Source organism: Camelus bactrianus, chromosome 19 (genome assembly GCF_048773025.1).
Source record: "Camelus bactrianus isolate YW-2024 breed Bactrian camel chromosome 19, ASM4877302v1, whole genome shotgun sequence".
Classification (NCBI taxonomy): Eukaryota; Metazoa; Chordata; class Mammalia; order Artiodactyla; family Camelidae; genus Camelus; species Camelus bactrianus.
Window position 1 is genome coordinate 14,176,901 of NC_133557.1, and position 12,961 is coordinate 14,189,861.

Below are 12,961 nucleotides of genomic sequence, written 5' to 3' on the forward strand. Positions count from 1 at the left end.
AGCCTTTTAGCCTCGCCCTGGCACCCAGGGGGCAGTAAGTACACATTGTGAGGTAAGGAGCTGTGTGCTGTCCCCATTGGTAGTCTTAGGGGTGTGTGCATGGCCTGGCATGTAGTAGGGGCTTAATTAAACAGTGACTGAGTGAAGTGAGTGAATGAAGTATAAATTTGCCCTTGTGGGTTCTAGCAAATTTCTATAAAAGTTGTATTAGAAGGAGGTTTTCATATTATAGCAAAGCACTATGGGGGAATACATAGATTAAAAGATAAAGGCTCTGGTCTTCGAGATATGGTATAGCCTCACAGGGTGGGCGGGGAGGGAGCTAAGATTTGAATTCTGATAATAATACAGGATGGTGGGGGATAGTGATACGTAGGGTGTACAAAATGCTAATAAACTAATAACTAACATTTGCATGGTGTGTTATCCTTTAAATAGTGCTTTTCACTTACGTAATTCACCTTTGATTGATGTGATGAGAGAAAGCTTCTTGAAGGACATGGCATTTGAACTAGGGGTTGTAGAATCGCAGGTGTTTATGAGAATAATATCTGGGAGGCTATGGGGTGATCACAGCGTAGAGGGGGCTCCAGAAAAGCTTGAGGTGCTTTCAGGGAGACATGCATGAGTGAGTCCATTTTGCTGGAGCACCTGAGTCTGGTCGAGAGCTGTAGGCATTGAGGTTGGAAAGGTGGCAGAGGCCAAACTGTAGGTCTTGAATGGTGGTTGGCTCCCTGTGCTGGACAAAGGGGCAGCTGCATTTTCTTATGTTGTATTCAAAGCTCCTTTTCTTCCCTTGGACTTTGGGCTGCTTTTTGTATGCAAGCACATTTTCATTTCTTTTTCCTTTTTTTGTCTTTGTCTTTGTGACTAAATCACACTTCCCAGGGACAGGGAGTAGTTTCTGATTGCAACTGTAACAGCCTGAGTACCAGCTGGGATTTTTGTATTAAACAGCTCTGTGGGGCTCACCAGACCAGTAGAAAATTGGAACTCTTGCTCTAAAAAGCATTTTCAATAAATACTTATTTTGTTCTTGAAAATTTTACTGCCTCAATTTGTCGACTAGTGGATCGGAAGTGATTTGACTGCTTGGAGCTTTCTCAGTTATGGTCCTGGACATGAGTTGGGAGTGCTTTCCTGCTGATGAGTCTCACCCCCATCTCTGCCCCTGCGCCTTTAATGGCTGCCTTTATTTTTCTAGGCGGATGTGGTCATCAGGTTCCCTGAAGAAGATGCTCCGTCAACTGTCCTATCCAAGAACCTTTTCACCCCCAAACAGGAAATTCAGGTACATCCCAGACGACTCTTTCTCTAAACACGGGGGAGAAGTGTGGGGTGGGCACAGTGGAAGAGGGCAGCAAACCCCTGGACTGTGGCTCTTGTCCCTTCTTTAACCTGTTTATATGATATTTTATAGTTTTGTTTTTGTCATCCTTTGAATCAGCCAGGCAAATACCAGTCCCATCCTAGAGCTGAAAAAAACAGGCTCAAATTGCCCACTGACCAGTTCCCAGAAAGCAGAGAGCTGGAGACAAAATCAGAACCTGGGTCTGTTTTTCTTAAACATCCAGGAAGTTCAGCCCTCAGATCACTGCTTGGGACTACAGCCCAAATGAGTTGGCTTTCTTCCTCTCCACTCCTGCATAGATCAGGGCTGATGGGGCCTCCAGGTGGACAACTCAACTGGAGAATAGGGCTTTCCTCCCCGAGGCAAGCCTTTCCTCTCTCCTGGGATTCACCTTCCTTGCACACAAATATTAGCAATCCCTACCCAGCCTGGCCTATAGGACTGTTATGAGGATCAAAATAGTTAACAGAGAAGGAAAGAAGAACTTTGAAAAGTTTCTAAAGCATTTTACAAAATAAACACAGTAATTGTTAAACAATTTGAATACTGCTGGTTAAGGAAACTGAGGTGGATCCACTCGGTAGACTATTTTGCAATCATGAGAAATGAGCATACTGCAGTAACATGGAGACCCACGTATGAATTAATGTTGAAGTGTTCCAGGCAGACCACTTACTCTCATTTCACTGTTAAAAGAAGGCCAAGGGCCCGAAAGGTAGAGTAATAGTATTCTTTTTCAAAAATCCTCCTAGTGTTGCTATAGCGGCATTTAAGAATGTAAAATGCAGTTAAAGAGTAGAAGATAACCGTGATGACAGAGGGTGCTGACTGATGGATCGGTGGGGGAGGCAGCAACAGCTGCCGCAGGCAGTGTTAGAAGTCCCTCAGCAGCAGTGGCAGCAAAGAGGAGCTGAGGGAAAAATTTGGAAACAGGAGTCTCAGGTGGCTCTACCTTGTCATGGAGCCAAGTTGGCTGGACGCTGGCAGGCAAAGTTTAAAAAAAATTATTTAAAAAAAATTTTTTTGGAGGTGGGGAATTAGGTTTATTATTTATTTATTTATTTTTAATTATTATTTTTAATGGAGGTACTGGGGATTAAACCCAGGACCTCGGGCATGCTAAGCATGCTCTCTACCAGTGAGTTATACCCTCCCCCTTTAAAATTTTTAATTGTTACAATATACCACTTAGCTAACTCAGGTTGGTTAGCAAAATATGATAATGTCACCCGAGGAGCCCAGAAGCATGCTGAAATCCAGTCCTGCCTTGGATGGAAGTGTCACCCACACCACCCAGATTGCACCCTCTTTGATACTAGGCACATGTCACTTGATAGGTTGCGTTCTCCAACCTCTGAATGGCAGTGCATCTTGGAGGGAAAAAGAGGGTTGGCCAAATAGTGAGGTGGGTGGGACTGGTGTGGTGTCTTTGGAAGGAGACCACTGGGATCAGAAGCTAGTGTTAGAGGCAGAAGGCCAAGAGGCCGCTCATGGCCAGGAGATTTTAGCCTTTCGGAGGTATTTCCTTTTCCTGACTGTCAGTGGTATGTTGGTCCCTAGTATACATGGCAGCCTCTACGGGGAAGAGCACATTTTAAAATATTCTTGGTATGTCTTCTTTTGGCAGCACCTGTTCCGCGAGCCTGAGAAGAGGCCCCCCACAGTGGTGTCCAATACATTCACCGCCCTGATCCTCTCACCCTTGCTCCTGCTCTTTGCTCTGGTGAGTAGCTGTAATTAGCATGGGCAGCGTGTGTCTGGCGCCAGACTCAGCAGATGTAGCTGTTCCAAAGGAGGCTTTGTGCTCCGGCCTCAGCGTGGCTCCAAAGGGGTCCAGCAGCTGTGACCTGAACCAATGGTCAAAAAATTTTAGGATAACTAAAATTCCCCACTGTGGGGGAACAGCCAAAAAAAAAAAAAAAAAAAAAAAAGATCCATTAACAAGGGGCATGAGAAAGTACCTAATAGCCATTTAAAATGATAAAAGTGTATGGACGGGGATGATCTGCAGGAATGTTCAGATGAGGTCAAGTGTGAAAAAAGCAGCCCAGTGCTGATATCTGTAGAAAAAGAGAGAACAGAGGATGTGCATTTCAGCACTGTTTGGAGCATAAAACTGTAAATAACCTGAAGTCTACATAGAAGCAAATGTTAACTTACAGTATATCCATACAATGGACTAATGTGCAGCTTATTAAAAGAATGGATAGCTTTATGTACTGACGTGACAAGATTGCCAAAGTGTCCTATCAAATGAAGAAGGCAAGGGATAATTCTATGTTTAGAACAATCCGCTTTGTTTAAAAACCTTAAAAGGGCATTATCTATTTTTGTCGGTTAACTCTAAGGAGAGAGGACCTTTTAGGGAGTAGAGTGGAAGGAAATTTTTACCTTTTATATTTTAATGTAGTGTTTGAATTTTTTTTAACCAACTTTTTCCCCTTGTCTCTTTTTAAAAATTATAAACATAAATTCATATGCTCAGAAGTTCAGAGAATTTTAAGAACTGTATGGAAAACTCATTAGATCTTACTTTTAGAAAGTTGCCTGTGTTCCTAATTCACTAATTGATTTTAATAGAAGAATTATTGGTCAGTCTAAATCTGGAAGGCATGCCACAGGCTTTCAGAAACCAGGCCTAGGGTATGGGCACCTGTTCTTTCAAGTGATCAGAATTTCAGAATGCACAGAACACGCAGCAAGAGCATACATTGTACCAGCTGCCAGTGGGTTTTTCTTACCAATACTTAGAGACATTAGCAGGGGTGCCAGTTACTTCATTATAAATACAGTTCCTAACCTTTCAGCTTTATGGTTTCATCTGTTTTAAAATAGAAAAGTTTGCTATCATTAAACATGATCTTTGGGGGTTGAGGGGAGGGATACATTAGGAGTTTGGATTTGCAGATGGTAGCTACTGTGTATAAAATAAACAACAAGGTCCTATTGTACAGCATGGGAAACTATATTCAATATCTTGTAATAACCTATAATGATAAAGAATATGAAAAGGAACATATATACGTATAACTGAATCAGTATGCTGTATACTAGAAACTAACACAACATTGTAAATCAACTGCACTTCAATTAAAAAAAATAATAATGTTCAGGTTTGAGTTATCCAAGCACATTTGAAAGCAGGTGTTGGAATGCTTTTCTAAAGAAAAAAGGAAACAGTTTTTCCTGAGGACTTATAATAGGGTGGTTGTCACTTAGAAAAATTCCCTGTCCTTCAAGTATTCATGAACTTTTAAGCCCTTAGGGCTGTTTATTGGATTAGCGTTGGCATGGCACGGGTTGCCTCCCTTTCATGTTCTAATGTCTTTTTAATTTATTTCTCCCCATCGTTCAGTGGATCCGGATTGGGGCCAATGTCTCCAACTTCACTTTTGCTCCAAGCACGATTATCTTTCACCTGGGACATGCTGGTAAGCGCCCCAGGCTGCTAATTCCATTTAACCTCCTTTGACATTTAGCCTGCCCACGCACAAGCCCTGTTAAGTAGACCCACAACCTATTAACTATAATGACTTAATAGCATAACATTTCCCTCTTCCTCCTGGCCTTTTACGACAGTTAATATGATGATAAACCTGTTTGGCCGATCAGCTTAGGACAGCTGTCATTATATCGGGTTTCACTGTACTAGGCTGCCGTTGGCAGGCCATTTTACCTCATTTAATAGCTCTGTTCATTTCCAGAGATTACTCACTTATCGTATCTTTAGGTTGAGCCATCTTCCTGGATGGAGAGCATTAATGCAGTTTCCAAAGGTTATCTTCCCCCACCGTATCGATCTTCACATTTGCTGGCGGCTTTGTCTGGACAGTAATAGAAAACAGTCCCTTCCACAGTCAGACATGCTGTCCTGCATTGTTCTCTTGAGAACTTAGGACCTACATGTTACAAGACAGTAAATTCACAAATCTGTTAAGCATTTCAGTAACTTTCGACACTATTGGATCAGAGGCGCCTTGGATTTCACTGAGACTTCAATATTCCTTTCTGATTTCTTTGACTCTTTCAGGAGTCACCCTCTCTGTGTCCAAAGTGTGCAGATTCTGTAAGGGTCCACAGATGAATCCCTTGAAACTCGAGGCAAATGTGTGTCTTTGTTTTTCTGGGGAAAGAGAGATTCTGTAACTTTGATCAAAATTCTCACAGTGGTCCATGACCTCAAAAATGACCAAGAACCCCTGCCGTAGTTCATCCATTATCCTTCGGGGCAAAATTGACAGGATGACCTTTCTCTCCAGCCCAGTTTCTGGATTTGAGGGATAGCCCTCCCGGGTCAGGCTGAAAATAAAACCTGAATATAAATTTATTTAGAGCCATGACTTTTCTTGCCAGAGTGCTTTTTGTGCACATTCCCTCGTTTGATTCTCATCACAGTCCTGATGGGGGTGACCAGGGCAGGAATGATGATCCCCGTTTGATAGGTGGGAGAATTCAGGCTCAGAGAAATTAAGTGGCTGCCAAAGGCAGAGCTTGGACCAGGACCCAGGGTTCTCCTTGCCCAGCTCTGAGCCCTTTTGACTAAACCTTCCTCCTCAGTCCTCCTTGCTTCCTTCCTAGTCAGACTGGCAATTTAGCCTTAAAAATTTTTTTAATAAAAAGGAAATTACTCATTTCTTTAATCCTATGGGCTTTCATTCAGAATTTGAAAAATCAACTGAATCCCAAATATAACATGACAGTAATTTTAAAACAAAAAATTTAAAATAAAACCAACATTAAAGAGAAAAGATATGAGCTGGAACGTGGAACAAGATAAAGTAACTGAGATCTGGTTTCTGCCTCTGGATTTCCTGGTAGCCAAAGTTGAGAAGCAAGTATATTGAGTTATTTATTTTCTGGCATCAGATAAAAAGAATAAGTAAAACAAGCCGGTCTATAAATACAGACCTTCTCAGGATCCTACAGTTGTCGGCTTTTAACTGTCCCCTGCCCCAGGGTGATGTCACTGTCTCACCTAACTGGCTGTCATGACACCTGTTACTGTAGCTATGCTGGGGCTCATGTATGTCTACTGGACTCAACTCAACATGTTCCAGACCCTGAAGTACCTGGCCATTCTGGGCAGCGTGACGTTTCTGGCTGGCAATCGGATGCTGGCCCAGCAGGCAATCAAGAGGTAAGGCTGGGGATGGGCCAGGGACCCAGAGCAGGATTAGGAATAGTTTTGTCAGCTCTCTTCACCCAGCTCTTTGAACAACGGAATGTGGCAAAGTGATTCATATCCTTAGGGGCAAGTATGACACCTTAATCCAGCCTGATACAGAAGCCTTTTAAGTCAGAAAAGAGCCTTGGTGATCAGTTTTAAATATATTAAAACCACAGCAGTTTATGCTGCAACACATTAGAACAAGAGAAGAAAATAACTGCTTTGCTAAGACTAAGATGGATTAGGACGTGTGGCAGAAGACTGTTGTTAACGTGCTGGCTGTATAACAATTTTCTCCTCTGCCGCCGCAGAGGGTCCTGCCCCACCCTCCTCCTGTGCCCCAGAGAGTTAGTCCTCTGTAACCCCAGCAGCTCCCCAGAGCTTTTTCTCCTGTGTGTGAAGTCCATGCTCTTCCCCCCAGAAGCTGCGTCTGGCTTTCAGGGAGCACTGCTCAGTGGCCCACATCACGTCCCCAAATCCAGACAAGCTTAGGTTCACACAAATGGTCGGTCTCGACGTGATGGCAGCTTGCTGGCAGCTTGACTTTCGAACCTGGATTAGAAACAAATTTAAATGTCACATAGGTGTTTTCATTGATTTGACTTTATTAGAATGTGGGTGATTTCAGCCACATAAAGGTCAATAAGAAAAGGTCAGAATTGCTTTCACCTTTGGAAGTTAACATTTTTAAACGTGCCCTGCTTTCTCCTCTCCAGGACTTTTGCTGGAAGAATGTAACTCACTAGTACGCCCACCAATGTGGCTGCCAGTTAAGTTGGTCAGATCAGAGAGAGGCTTTCTCAGAGACCACTGTGGGCGGGAGAGCCGCCTGTCTCATACCTGCTCGCGTCTGCATCGTGAGCTTTCTGAGTTCCTCGCAGTGGAGACCTGGCCCCGGCGTGCTCCTTGTCCCCCTGTAGTAACGCAGATTCCCCCAGAGCTTCCCTGAGTACCAGCAGCGGCAGCTGGTTCACTTTTCTGCCCCTCCAGCAGCCTTAACTTGGTGGTTCTGCACTGCAGCTGAGAAAGGGCCAGGGACTCTCCTGTTTTTTTCTAAGCAGAGCCCTGTTTCTGCACAGCAGCCAGGCCTGGCCCAGGGAGCCCAAGGGCTGTGCTCGGCTCTTTTCTGAAAGTTACCTGCACAGACAGACAAAATCAAGGGGAGATAGGAGTGGAAACCATCTGATTGAGATCCTGTTGAGCAGGAGTTCCCAATCTGGAATGCTAAAATTGTGTCCATTTTCTGGGGAGGAAGACCATGGTTCTCATCCCGCCCCCCATTCCATATAGAAGGTTAAAGCCCCTCTCTGTTGGCGTCTTCGTGAGTCGTAGAACAAACTCTGCCACTAGGGGAAACAGTGCCTCTGGCAGAAGCTCTGGTCGGGTGTTTGCCATTTCTTTCCTCAGCTTTTTTCTCTTCTTACTGTCCTTTCTTGATTCTCAAACCCTCTTTCCTTTGGCAGGATCGCTGCAGAGCAGAGCAGTAGATTGGCAAAATATAGGACACTACGGTAAAGATGAAGGGCGGACTCATCCCAGAAGCAGGGCCCCTTTGCCATCTTGCCCACCTCATGCATGTCAGTTATTTATCTGATTTTCAGCTCATTGGTTCTTCCCCATCCCTCCCTAAGCTGAGGCCCGATTCTGAGGCTGTCTCCCCGCTTCCTGGCCCAGGTTGTCGCCGGACCAGGGTGAAAGCCACAGCCCTGTGAGTTAGCCCAGCCAACAGGGTGCCTTTGCGGCAGGCAGCTTTGACCTGGCTTTGGCTGTAAGGCTCCCCCCTCCCTTGTGTCCCACAAGGTACTTTATAGACACAGCCCCTCTGTGTTCATAGGAGAGCAGACTTGAGGATGAGACCGATTCAACCTTGGACTTCTTAAAAGGGGACTCCATTCAGACCGTCTAAGTTCATTAAACGATGGTCCAATGGCAAATCCTGGCACACCTTGTCGCTGTTCTAGGCTTTTTTGTAACACTAACCTCTGGTTGGGCCAAACAGTGTGGTTTGGTGAGACTAAATCATGAAGACTAATGGCCACAGATCAAAGCCAGCATCACAACCCGAGTTCCTGGAGCTCAGGATGTGGTTCAGGGCTGCTCCCTGTGTGACTCAGATGTCAGGTGAACTATCCCCCATTCTCCATCGTATTAGTCCTAGGATGAGGACGGAAGTGGAGGCGAGGTGAAGGGAGGGAAGGGGAGAGGGTGTCTGGTGCTTCATTAATCAGCTCCTCCAGTCCAAGAATTGGCAAGAGTATTCTAGGAAGAGCCGGATAGTACTTTAAGCTTTGCAGGCCGTACGATCTCTGGAACAACCACTCAACTCCGCCCTATAATTGAGAGCGGCCATGGACAATGTAAACAAACGAGCATGGCTGTGTTTCAGTGGAACTTTGTTTACAAAAACAGGTGGTGGGCTGGATTTGGCCCGTGGGGCACAGTTAGTTGACCCCTGTACTAGACCAACAAAGAGGAGGGAGGTGTTTGAATTTTCAAGTCACGTTCTCTCTCGTCCCTTGCCATGGAAATGGCTTTCCTTGCCAAAGCAACAAAGCCATCTAATTTTCACTCCTCTGAAAAATAGGAGAAATCAACAAAAGCATAGAAAGTAGAGCCTTTTCACTCATGTGTGAGCATAAGCTGGAACATCCAGTTCTCAACACAGAAAACAACTATATTTGTTTTGGTTTTGTTTTTTTCAGGTATAATTCACATACAGTAAAATTCACCTTTTTGGTGTGTTAATTCTGTGAATCTTGAAAAATTTACACAATCTTGTAAACACCACTTCACTCAAGATACAGACTATTTTCCCACCCCAACAAGTTCCCATGTGCCTTTGTGGTCCGTCCCTTCTCCCCACCCCCATTCCTTAGCCTTACCCATTTGGTTTTGTCCTGAATGATAGTTGCTCTGCCTGAGATTTGCTTTCAGAACTAATCTTTTCTACTAAATATTGAGCTCTTTCATTCTTTAAAACTAACTCTGGGTTGATTTTGTTTTTCTTGATTTTTAGATACTCTGTCCCCACCCTGCTACCCCCAACTCATACTGCTTGAGAGAGGGGAAAGTCACTTGATCATTTGGACATTTGGGGCTTCCTGAGGTTGGGACCTAGTCTTTTAAAGGAAAGGCCCTGGTAGCTAAGGGTTTTTGATCTGAGGATGGGTGTTGATTTGATCAGGCATGAGAGAGGACATACTTCTCAGCCAGGATGGAGGCTTGTGAGTCACTACCCTTTCTGCTGTTCTTATTTCATAATTACCCTGTCCCCTCAGTGTGAGCGTGTTGGAACACACACATTTTAACGTACCTGGGAAGCCCTCAGTGTTGGCAGAGAATTAGGGGCACTCACTTCAGCACTCAGGATTGGTTCTGTGCCTGTGTGTGCCCCTTGGAACTCTTGAGTAATTGGTTTGGGGCTGCCATTCTACAGAACTGCCCTGTCATCGCATTAGCATGGGGCACAGCTGCCTGCTGAGGATGGCATGGGTGTCAGCATGTGGCCTCTGCTCACTGGAAACGCTCAAGTCCCTCACTTGCTGCTGTCACCCCCTGGCTGCACAGTGTCCGCCTAGATTGTCATTTTCCTTCTCATGTTTCCCTATCACTTCTTGGGGTCTGGGGAAGGCAGGCATGGAGAGAGAATGAACAAAGAGATTTAGTGTTTTTATCCCCTTGTAAAATTTTTCTGTGAGCTGAGTCCAGTTTTTGAGAATCATTCCTTCTTAAGTTTAGACACCGAGTCTGATCATTGACAGGAACATGACCACGTGGCAGTAATGTGGTGCAGATTTCTGTACCGAATGGTCAGAATGTCATCTTCCGAGCTACATGAGGGCCGCGTGTTGTTCGGCGGACCTGGAGTCTGGGCAATTGAAGATGAGCGTTCATTAAACTGTTCATCTAGTTGAAATGTACACTGTCTTCCTGGCCTTGTACTGTGAGAGGTGTGCCTGGACTTACCGCATCTCCTTGTGTTTTCACATTCCACGCTTACTTAGTTATCAGGTGTGTTTCATTTTTATTTAAGTTGTCGTCAGCTTTAGTTTGAGCTAGCTGTCTTACATTCTTTTGTGAGATGAGATGGGGCATATGTAAATGGAATTAATAGATAAATGATATTATTCCCTTATAACTGGGATCTCATAGTGGGAGAGTACCTTGGTCTCTCTGTTGTCACCAGTTAGGAACTGTAATAGTGAATTGAAACCTTCAGTAATTTTGTGTTTGTCTCCATTTTCTTTCAGGACAGCACACTAGTTCCTGCAGAAGGAAGGAAATTCTGAAAGCTGAAGTGAAAAATCAAGGAAAGGAGTCAAGAACAATTCAGTTTGAAAAGAGGAATGAAACAAAACTTTATTTAAAGAGAAAAAAGTCTAAATTGTGGTTGTACTTTTGTTTGTTTGTTTCCCCAACACAGAGCAGATACCTGTGAGCCCTGTTTCTTTGGCGTGGCGCCCTAGCAAGATGCTGTGAATACTCTGACATACCCACGCGTTGCATTGAAAAGTTGAAATCTGTAATTAACCTGTTACGGAATAAAGAGAATAACAGGAACGAAGACCTGAGAGTTTATGCTGGTTCTCTGGGGCTGATGGTCCCCAGGGCACGTACAGGAGGCCTTACTTGGGAAGTGTGCTTAGCACGGTGGCCAGGGTGTTTCTCCGGGAACAGTTACATTGGTCCGTCTCACCTCTTTCTTAACAGAACTGAGAATTGCGTGGAAAAGCCAGCATCCTTTCTTCTCCGGCAGTGGGTGCCAACTATGCCCTGTTGATATCTGAAGGCCCCTCTGCTTTTGCCTCGAAAGTTTAGTCTTGATATGCATTGGTGAAGGGAAGGGACTATCTTGAAAAAAGAGTGACCTCACGAGTTATCTTAGGTTCTTAGAGGGACACACACATCTCAGGAATGCCCCTTTGAAGTTGTGCCCAGGACCACCGTTACATGGAGGTTATACAGCGTCACTTAGAGAAGTAATATTGCGCAGTGTGGTTACATGTGCAGACTTCAGTGGTGGGCGAGCCTGCTCTTACCACTTGTAGGGTGAAGGACTTTGGGCAAGTGGCTTAATGTCTCTGAGCCTCCCTTTTTCCTTCCATAGAAGAGAGATAATAACTACCTCCTCCTATGGCTGAAGGAGCTTCATGCCTCTAGAATACTTGGCATCTGTCCTAATACTTTGGCTCATTACCTTTACTTCTATTAATTGAAACATAGTAATAGATAACTTTTGAAATACAGGTAATCATAAGAGTATTTATTGAGTTTGGGGGATAGAAATTATTTTAATCAGATTGCTTTCCAACTTAGCTGGACTTTGATACAGTGAGGAAATTGTGATTTTGTGAGAAGCAGTTTTTATCTAGAAGGTTTAGGAAGGCTAAGCTGATGATTGAAGAAAAAGGAGTCTTTGCAGAGCTGGGGAGGAAGATTCTAGACAGAGAAGCAACGTAAGTGAAGGCTCTGAGGCAAGCACTTGGCACATGTGAGCTGAAAGCAGGCCAGTGTATCTAGGGCGCAGGAGAGTCCCCTCGGGAGCAGAACAAATACGGCTTTCAGGGGCCTTGGTAAGGAGGGTAGATTTTGTTTTAGGACCAACAGCAAATTTTAGGGAACTTGAATGTTACGCTGGGACAATGCAGAGGCAGAATGGCTCACGTGCTGTCTTTCTGGCCCTACCCACTAGGAGAAGCCTCTTGAAGGCTGCAGCAAAGAGTCTACTTGCTTATAGCTAATGGAGGGCCTGGGGAGGCTACAGTTGAGAACAGACCTAACTCCTATGATTTATGAAATCACCTGGGTTTGTTGCTCAAATTAATCACCACTGGCAAATATTCTTTGCTTGACCAAGCTTTAGTCAGGCTCCTGACATTTCTCCAATGCCCAGTTTTAGCAAGAACCCTGTTGAACAATTTAACCAGAACCTCCCACCCTGACAGCTGACCAGATTCCTCCTCTTCCACCATCCCCTAGGTGATATCTGGTCTCCCTGGCCGGTCTTCAGCAAGAATCCTGTTAGGTTGGTTTAGCCAGAATCCCCTTACCCCTGATGTTTCCTCTTAGGAAGTTTCCATCCACTGATGCCCACCTTGCTCCTTGGCTGTAAGTTCCTGCTATACCCTGCGCTATTCTGAGTGGAGCCCACTTCTATACTGAGGTCTCTTTCCCCCTGTTAAAATAATCCTGAATTTAACTGCTTTAACTCCTGTGCAGCTCTGGTTTTAATTGGACACCACAGTAGTGCCTGGACCTGGCCTTCTCTAAAGAGTCCTAAGCACAGCAGGTCAGAGGCTAACTTACCTTTTTTCACCCTCCTGGTCCTTAGTTTACCATCTGTAAAAGTGGGATAATACCTCTGAGGGCTTTGTAAGGATTAAATGAGGTCACACCCAAAACACATACCATAGTGCCTGGCATTTAGCATTGATTCAGGGTTT

The 12,961-nt window shown here is 44.6% G+C and overlaps 1 protein-coding gene across 3 annotated transcripts in view; it reads left to right on the forward strand.

Moving 5' to 3' along the window:
• The window catches only part of RPN2 (ribophorin II), a 50,698-nt gene extending 39,616 nt beyond the window's left edge, over positions 1 to 11,082 (forward strand). For 2 of the 3 annotated variants that reach the window (XM_045520961.2, XM_010960758.3), the window contains exons 13-18: positions 1,205 to 1,291; positions 2,979 to 3,074; positions 4,707 to 4,782; positions 6,359 to 6,488; positions 7,982 to 8,029; positions 10,769 to 11,082. In XM_045520961.2, the coding sequence (XP_045376917.2) occupies positions 1,205 to 1,291; positions 2,979 to 3,074; positions 4,707 to 4,782; positions 6,359 to 6,488; positions 7,982 to 8,029; positions 10,769 to 10,781 (450 nt within the window). In that variant the 3' untranslated portion in view covers positions 10,782 to 11,082. The remainder of the gene's footprint in view (positions 1 to 1,204; positions 1,292 to 2,978; positions 3,075 to 4,706; positions 4,783 to 6,358; positions 6,489 to 7,981; positions 8,030 to 10,768) is intronic. The other variant, XM_045520962.2, reaches the window with a different exon arrangement.
• The last annotated feature ends 1,879 nt before the right edge of the window (positions 11,083 to 12,961 follow it).